The sequence below is a fragment of the Nematolebias whitei genome, chromosome 17, assembly GCF_014905685.2.
Source record: "Nematolebias whitei isolate Nwh7 chromosome 17, NemWhi1, whole genome shotgun sequence".
Lineage (NCBI taxonomy): Eukaryota > Metazoa > Chordata > Actinopteri > Cyprinodontiformes > Rivulidae > Nematolebias > Nematolebias whitei.
In genome coordinates this window covers 19,595,190-19,604,587 of record NC_056514.1, presented here as the reverse complement: position 1 = coordinate 19,604,587, position 9,398 = coordinate 19,595,190, and the positions used below count along the sequence as shown (strand labels likewise).

Below are 9,398 nucleotides of genomic sequence, written 5' to 3'. Positions count from 1 at the left end.
GTTGCAGTATATATACAGTATATATATATATATATATGTATATGAAAATATATATTCATTTGTATATTTTCATATATATATGTCTGTGTGTGTTTTTATTATTATTTATATTTATATATGTATTGTTTACATATGTTTGTACAGTATGTAAGTGTATTACTGGTGCAGTGTTGCTCCCTACCACACGGTGGCGCTCCTCGCTGGACCCTCCACTTTCTCTCCGGTCGAAATCGTCACCGGAAGTAAGAAAGCTCTCAAAACACAGACGGGCCGGTTCTTTTCCTCTGGTTTTCAGCGACTACTCGCACTTGTAGCCGCCCCACGCAGTGGGAATGAGAGACAGTTTAGTGACTGTAGCATCTTTAGAGGAGTTTTTATTTTTCCATGATGGCGGGGCAGCTTCTGGAGTTTGAGACCGAGATGTTTCTGAGTCTCTTCGGCTGTGACGGTCTGCTGGTGGTGGCCGAGGGTTTGGGGATAGACCGCATCCTGCTGCAGTTCATGCGGGTTTACTCTGAGAAGGACAGCCTCGTCCTTCTGCTCAACACATCCACAGCAGAACAGGTCAGGACCAAACACTGTCCGTGCACCGTGTCCATAGTTGGGACACGTGGACACCAGCAAAGGGCTGAAGTTATTTACTGTGATGCATGCAGGGTGGCGGGTTGTGTGTCATTGTTGATCAACAATTAGAAAAACTGCTGGTTTGTTTTCTTCTCAGGAGTATTTCACAGAGCAGCTGAGGGTCGAAGGTGTCAGCCACCTGCCCAGGACAGTGACCAGTGACGTTCAGAGTGCTGAACGGTACCGTGTTTACACCGAGGGAGGGGTTCTGTTTGTCACCAGCAGAATCCTGGTGGTGGACTTCCTCACTGACCGCATCCCTGCTCATCTGATCTCAGGTCAGACACTGGTGAATGCTGCTGTACTGCATGCTAGTACGCTGAATTACTTTGCAATAAGTACTTGCAGCTTATACCACTGAGTACTGTATCCATGTGAGTTACCAGTTCCATCCTTCCATCATCTTCCGCTTGTTCTGAAGTCAGGTCGTGTGGGCGGCAGCTTGAGCAGGGAGGTCCAGACATCTCTTTCCACAGCCACTTCTTCCAGCTCTTCTGGGAGAACTCCAAGGTGTTCCCAGGCCAACTGAGAGACACTAGTCTCCAGCGTGTCCTGGGTCTTCCTCGCGTCTCCTTCTAGTCTGACATGCCTGAAGCACCTCCCTAGGGAGGCGCCCAGGGGGCATCCTTATGAAATGACTCAACCACCTCAACTGGCTCCTTTCATTGTTGAGGAGCAGCGGTTCTACTCCCAAGTCTCTCCTGGATAACTGAACTTCTCACCCTATTTCTAAGGGAGAGTCCAGCTACCCTGCAGAGGAAACTCATTGCAACAACCTGTATCCACGATCTCCTTCTTTCTGTCACTACCCAAAACTCATGACCATAGGTGCAGGTAGGAACGTAGACCGACCGGTAAACAGAGCTTTGCCTTACAGCTCAGCTCCCTCTTCACCACAACGGACCGGCACAGAGTTCGCAGTACTGCAGACGCTGCACCAATCTGTCTTTCAATCTCGCGCTCCATTCTTCCCTCACTCGTGAACAAAACCCTGAGATACTTGAACTCCTCCACTTGAGGCAGAACCTCGACCTGAAGAGAGCAGTCCACCCTTTTCCGGTTGAGGACCATGTTCTCAGATTTGGAGGTGCTGATTCTCATCCCAGCTGCTTCACACTCGGCTGCGAACCGCTCCAGTGAGAGCTGAAGATCACGGCACGATGACGCCAACAGGACCACATCATCTGCGAAGAGCAGAGATGTCTCTCTCCACCCCCTGGCTGCACCGAGAAATTCTGTCCATAAAAGTTATGAACAGAATCGGTGACAACGGGCATCCTTGGCGGAGTCCAACACCCACCCTGAAGGGGTCCGACTTAATACCAGCAATGCGAACCAATCTCTTGCACTGCTTGTATAGAGCCCGAACAGCCCGCAATAACGGACCTCCAATCCCATACTCATGGAGCACTGTACTCCAAGGAACACGGTTGACGACTTTCTCCAAGTCCACAAAATACATGTAGACTGGGTGGACAGACTCCCTCCAGGTCCCTAGTGAGGGTAAATGGGTGATCCAGTGTTCCACGGCCAGGACGAAACTCACATTGTTCCTCCTGGATCTGAAGTTCAACCAACAATTGGACTCACTTCTCCAGTACCCCTGAATAGATCTTACCAGGGAGGCTAATACCAAATATGTATTATTTCTTTCCAAAGTGTACTCCCATTAATCCCATTAAGATGAAATCCTAAGCATGAAGGTAGCTGCCAAGGTGGGTATAAAACACGAGCATGGTGTGGGCAGAGGTAAGCAACAAAACCATGTACACAGCCCAGAATTCAGTTTGCAAGTCGTACATGTAAAACAGGCAACATTTTAAAACACTGACCACACAAAATGTGACTCATGTCTCACTGGTTACTTGGTCAAAAACACCCGGAAACATTCATCGGTTTCTTTGAAATTGTGAGTCTCCAACATTTGCAACCCAGTGAGATACCACCTGTAAGAGCCAATTAGTGGCTAATTTACTGGTATTAGCATATTTGAAAGGAGAAAATATAATATAAAAATTATTGTTTCATTTAAATTTACAAACATGTTAAAAGCATAGAATATAGAAATGTGACTTTCTAATGCACATTCTGGTATTTTGGGGCTTCCTGCACACTAATTTTCTCAGATAGTGTTTTTTTGTTGTTGGTATGTGCATAAGCTTGTTGAGAAGTCAGAAATGCTGGAAGAAACACCGTTTTCTGACCGAGTTTTACCGTTTTATTTTGTTTTTCATTAACCGTCACCTTTTGAAAATTGCTTGGACTTGCTCGCGTTTCAAATACCTGTTGCTGGACTGAGTTGTAAAGGTGGTACAAAAGAAACAAAAGGAATCAGAGTACCGCTGCACCACCTCCATAAATCATACCTAACAAACAACACAGCTGGATTTCTGTTTAAACATGCACATCTGTGTGTGATGCAATGATGCACAGTTCAAGTAAAGTCAAACTCACAATCCAAAGTTGAACCAGCCTTTTTTTCCTCTTGTTCTTTGGAAGTTACTGACATGCTTGTTTTAATATAATGATGTGACCCATTTGATCAATTATTTACAGGTATCGTAAATGAGTCCTCACGACTCAATGGGACTAACTTGTATAAATAAAGGCTGAATGAATCAGTCACATGAGGACATTTATAGACAGTTGAGGTTCATTCCAGAGGTTAATGCACCAAAAACAAACTCCACGAAATACATCATAAAAACTTGTTTAACCTTTTACTTTGACGTATTGATGGATTTTCCTTTTTCTCCTCTGCTGTAGACACTAACTCCATCTCTGTGGTTCTTTCCCCTCAGGTATCCTGGTGTATCGAGCTCATAAAATCATTGAGTCGTGCCAGGAGGCTTTCATCCTTCGTCTGTTCAGACAGAAAAATAAAACTGGTTTCATTAAGGCCTTCACTGATAAGGCCACAGCCTTCTCCTCCGGCTTCTGCCAGGTTGAACGTGTCATGAGGAACCTTTTTGTCAAGAAGCTCTACTTGTGGCCCAGGTACGATAAAAGCATAACTGAGCAAAATCGTTTTTTTAAATCTTTACTTTTAGCGTTCTGTTTTTATGCTTTTTGGTGAACAGGTTCCAAGCATCGGTGAACACAACCCTGGAAAAACACAAGCCAGAAGTGGTAGAACTGCATGTGTCATTAACACCAGCCATGAGGGCAATCCAGAGCTCCATTCTGGACCTGATGAGCGCCTGTCTGAAGGAACTGAAGCGATACAACTCCACTCTCGAGGCCGAGGACCTGTCTCTGGAGAACACACTGGGAAATGGATTTGAAAAGGTGAAAAATGTAGCTGCCACCCTAACGTATCAAAAATATGATCGTGATGAAGCATCCCTGTCGCTCCTCCGCATGCACACTGAGCCACGTTACACTGCAATCCTCTCTCTCCTTCGTTAGTTTATATCTTGTCAAAATTCATTATGTCTGAAAGCATTACCGTATTTTCCGACTTTTATAAGTTGCAATGGAGAATAAGTTCCACCTGTCCAAAAATGTCTAATAATTTGGAAAAATCCATAAATAAGTTGCGTTTGTTACGTGTCACCGCTGACAACCCAGAAAAAATGGTGGCCGCGGGAGTGTGCACGGGAGGACTTTAACAAGAATTTAACAAGATTAACACTTAAAAACAATTATTTGTTTGCTCAAAATTATAGTAAAGGTGTGTCTGAGTCTAACTTTTCCTTAATAAATGCACTGTAATGGTAAAATCAGCTGCATTTCAAAAGTATTTGCTGCCTCGGTGCTCCGGGAGCGTGCAGAGGGAGGAAATCGGGAAGGAGAAACGCTGCACATTTTTTTGAATTTTAACAAGATAAGCACCTAAAACAATTGTTTGTTTGCTCTACATTATAGTAAAGGTGTGTCTCAGTTGAATTTTTACTTAATAAACGCACTTCAGTGGTCAAATTAGCTGCGTTTTGCTGGGGCGGCGCAGCCAAATGAAGCTGACTTGACGGTTGCTCCAGGCATGATCCCAGAGCTGTCCAAAGGTGGCAGACTGTGGCAAGCTGATTGTGTCATTAATAGCCACTTTTACGTATTACATGACATAACGGCATGCCAAATTACTCTAGCGTCATCTAGCGGCTGAAAATGGTAGTGTTCAATATTTTCAATGTCAGAATTAATGAAAAAGGTCATATCTCAGCCAAAAGTTGGTTTTATAAATATGGGGAAAATAATCCATAAATAAGTCGCTTTGGCGTATAAGTCGCAGGGTACGCAAATTATGCAAAAGGGTGCGACTTATAGGCCAGAAAATATTTGTACTTGTTGCTATTGAAGTAGGTGGTAGGATGGCTGCTTCCTTCATTGCTTGGCAAAAACTAAAAGGATGTTTTTCTTTGGTCATGTGACTTTAAATGATTTTTGTGCATTACTATTGTTGCATTAATTAGGATTTGTGAGTGAGGCTGAACTGTGAAAATAGTATTTGTTTAAATTGTGGTTAAACCAAGTATACGTGAAAGAAATGTTATGATCAATGGGAGGAGCTGTAGATTAAGAGTTGCTGCCCGACACTGAGGAGGCACAGAGAGAATATGGTGGTTACAAAGAAGGCAACAAGGTGTTGGTATTACTGTATCAAGATTGCAACGAAGCGAGTTTGTACCTTTTTTGGAGGAGAAAAATACTGGGATGATCTGAAGACTTGACTGTTCACTGGAGTTCTTTGGAGAACTTTCATTCAGATTCAAGAAAATGTTTGCGTGGAAAAGAACCCGTGACAATGACGTGTTATTTGAATTATATACATTGTTTCCCGTAGGTCACTAGCCTTAAGAGGGCGCTCGTCTCTTCGAGAGGGGGAAGAGGCACTACCATAGCGTATGGTAGTGGCGGCAATTGTTGACGGGGGTGGAGAAACGGAGGGCTACGTCTGTATTGCACGCTAGCTTAGCGCTACGATGGTGCCAGCAGTTGTCGTTGGGGGCAGAAGAGAAGCTGTGCAGAGTGTATAGTGGAGCGCTACGTTTGTACTGCATGTGGTTTGGAGTTTCACAAGAGCTACTAATCTCCACTCCCTGTCCCAAAGTTGTGGGGGGTTTGGTAGGTTTAGGACGCTCGATTCTGTTAACAGGGCGGGGCGCACTCCTTGGATAATGGTTGTGGAAACACTAATCTATATCTTTGTACTTCCATCCAGACTATTCGTCACTACCTGAACCCCCTGTGGCATCAGCTGGGAGCAAAGACTAAAGCCCTGGTTCAGGATCTCAAGGTGCTCCGGGTTCTTCTACTCTACCTCACCCAGTACGACTGTGTGACCTTTCTCAACCTTCTCGAGTCTCTGCTATCCAGCCAAAAGAATTTTGGCTCAAATTCAGGTAAATCTGTCCAGTGCCTGACTAGAATCACTCCAAGTAAACAATTAAATGGATGTTTGTTTACTTTTGATTTCATCTATTAGGTTGGCTGTTTCTGGACTCGAGTACCTCCATGTTTGTGAACGCTCGGAGCAGAGTGTACCGCATTCCTGAGAGCAACAAGAAACTTAAAGTAGGAGGAGATGCAGAGAAACAGAAGTCTTCCACGGCTTCAGGTAACAAGAGGACGTCCCAGATCTTGCTCAGTATTTCGACTACATATCTGAAGTGTGGCCTCTCTGGGAGCCTTCGTCTTAAAGGGAACCTGCTTTTTGGATTCTAGAGGTGAAGCGGGAGCTGGTGCTGGAGAAGAACCCAAAGTGGGAGGCTTTGAGAGAGGTGCTGGAGGAGATTGAGAAGGAGAACAAGAACTCACAACCAGGTGCTGTTGAACTCCCACATAAGTCCATCGTACAACCTCTACATACACACCTGCTGTATGAACAAAATGGGATGTAGATTTTTCAGATTACAGAAGTGTTATTTTACTAATTAGATTCAACTTTTAACATTTGAATTTAGCTCCTTACAGCGTAACAACAGCACAAAATGATAAAAATCAGTGCTACATTTATTATGTTGTTAGAATAAATATCAGTTTGTTGTAATAAAGTTGTTCTCGGGACAGGTTGTTTTTATCAGCTCTGAACACGTACAGTACTTGTCAGTTCTTCTGTCCACATTAAACTAAACACATCCAGCTGAACTTGGATCAGATACTGAAGCCAAGGCAGGTCTTTGCGGTGGACACTTTGGTTTGTTGTTACTAAAAATAACCGTAGTGTTCTTTAAAAAATTTGTTTTTAGGAGCACTTCATTTAGATGCTCTGGACCTTTATGAACCAAAGCCTCGTGGCTGTCAATGCTGCCGTCCAAGTCACACAAATGGATTCAAATCACAACAGTGTGAATATTTACGAAGCATTCACACTGATCCTTTTTTTTTTCCCGGTACATTTTTCTGCATCTTTCTCGTTCCACAATTTTTGTGCTGTTTCAACAAATCATAAATCAAAACGTTCAGCTCTTTCAGGAGAAGGGTGCTGTGACTTTTGGTATTGGTGCAACTGTAGCTTTTTGAAATATTTAGCCGTTAAAAAAATTAATTAATAAAAAAAAAACTAAAATTGGTATGAATCATTTGTCTATTGTTGTCGTTATTCTCCACTGTTGTCATCATCACTCTTTGTTAAAGTCCAGGTGTCTCTTGTAAATGAGTCCTCGTGGCTCAGTGGGACTAACCTGTTTAAATATAGGTTGAATACATTTTTTCCTCATAGAAAATTAACTGAGTTCATTTTACATCCTTCAGATCTTTAGATGTGTTTACAACCTTTTACTGCTCCTTTCACATTTTGTTCTGCTTCAGCTTCTTTCGGCTTCCTTGTGCAAATTTTAAAAAAATTTCAGCTTCTTTTAGCTGTTTTTTCAGCTGTTTTGTGCTCCTTTTAGATTCGTTCTGCTAACTACAACATTTTTGTGCTTCTTGTAATTTCTTTCTACTAATTTCAGTTTATTTATGCAAGTTTCTGCTATTTCAGCTACTATTTAGCTGTTATGTTAATTTTAGCTTTTTCAGCTAATGCCACTTTTTTTTCACCAATTTCAACTTTTTTCAGCCTAATTCAGCAAAAATTAGCTCGCTCCACTTCCTTCTGGTAATTTAAGCTTCTTTCTGCTTTTTTAGCTACTTTTCTGCAGTTTTTTTTATTTTATTCTTTTTTGCTCATGTCAGATTTTTCAGAAAAGTTCCACCTTTTTGTGTTCATTTCTGCTTCTTTAAGCCTAATTCAGCAAATATGTGTTCTTTCTGCTTCTGCTGATTTAAGCTTGCTCTACCTTTTCAGCTAGCTTTCAAGCATTTTAGCTAATTTCAGCTGTATTCATATAAATTCAAGTTTTTCATGGTCATTTCGGCTACTTTTTGCCTAATTAACTTCTTTATGCTCCTTTCAGCTTTTTTCTGCTAGTTCAGCTTTTTCTGCTCTTTCATCTACTATTTAGCTCTTTTGATGCTACTTGTAGCTTTGTCAGTTAATTCCTTTTTTAAGCTCATTTCAGCTCTTTCCACTTCCTTCTGGTAGTTTAAGCTTCTTTCTGCCTTTTTAGCTACATTTAAAAAAAAATTTTAATATTCAGGATTTTTTAGCTAATTTCTTAATTTTTGTGCTAATGTCTGCTTCTTTAAGCCTAATTCAGCAAGTATGTGTTCTTTCTGCTAACTTGGGCTTGTTCTTCCATTTCAACTACATTTCAGCATGATTTTAGCTAATTTCAGCTGTTTTTCAGCAATAAGCATTCACACTGCATTTTCACAGGAAATGCAATTCCTCTAGTTAAAGTTGTTGGTTGAACTCCTGCACTGTGTCTTAACAAACTTGCTTCAAATGAACATTAGTCGTTCTCTTCTTGAACAGAAGAGGTCACCATGAAGAAATATTACCAGTGAACTGGTTTGTTTTTAAAGTAGTTGAACCCATTGTATTCCTCTGTATGACAGGCTCACAAGTTAGTAATACTGTCACATTCTGAATGTGATGTATATTTACTGTGTACAACCAGGTGTGTGTCTAACCCTGTAACTTACTGACCACAGGTCGTGTGCTGATTTGTGCAAGTGATGACCGGACTTGTGCCCAGCTGCAGCAGTACATCAGGCACGGCTCTGACTGGCTGCTACATCGACTGTATGCCCGCACCATCGGTAAACGTGACTCTTCTGCAGCTGCTGCCTTTGAGCTGGACTCACACAAAAAAGCTAAAAGCCGGGTGAAAAAATCAAGCAAAGGAAAAGAGCCTGCAAAGAAAACCCCCTCAAAGACCACAAAACATAAAAGCAGACCCTCTCTGACCCTGACCCAGATGATGGGGAAGGCGGAGTCAGCTGAGGTGAGGGGCAGCAGTGGAGACGAGGACGATCGGATGGAGCAGGATGAAGGCGAGGAAGAACAGCTAAAGTTGGATCTGTCGTCAGACGCTTATTATGGCATCCTGAAGGAGCCACTCACTGTCATTCACCCCCTGCAAGGCTGCACCGACCCCCACAGCTTGACCCGGGTGCTGCACGAGGTGGAGCCAAGCTTCGTGGTGCTGTACGACGCAGAACTGAGCTTCGTTCGCCAGCTGGAGATCTACAAAGCCAATCGGCCTGGGAAGCCACTTCGAGTGTACTTCCTTATTTATGGAGGCTCGACAGAAGAACAGAAGTATCTGACGACGCTGTCGAAGGAAAAGAAGGCGTTCGAACACCTCATCAGGTCAGAAGGAGCTTTTTTATTGTCATACTCCAATCACTAACACATATTTCAAAGTAACAGTATATTTTTTTGATTTGACCAAAACTGATATAACAGTGTCGTATTTCTTTATATATATATATATATATATATATAT

At 42.4% G+C, this 9,398-nt stretch overlaps 1 protein-coding gene across 1 annotated transcript; it reads left to right on the top strand.

The window, feature by feature from the left end:
- The first annotated feature begins 387 nt into the window (after window positions 1-387).
- Window positions 388-9,302, top strand: ercc4 (excision repair cross-complementation group 4). Its single transcript, XM_037691625.1, has 8 exons — window positions 388-564; window positions 722-902; window positions 3,426-3,621; window positions 3,705-3,912; window positions 5,786-5,966; window positions 6,050-6,181; window positions 6,289-6,387; window positions 8,602-9,302. Exons 1-8 carry the CDS (start codon window positions 388-390, stop codon window positions 9,300-9,302), a joined length of 1,875 nt encoding a protein of 624 aa, XP_037547553.1.
- Window positions 9,303-9,398: the final 96 nt, after the last annotated feature.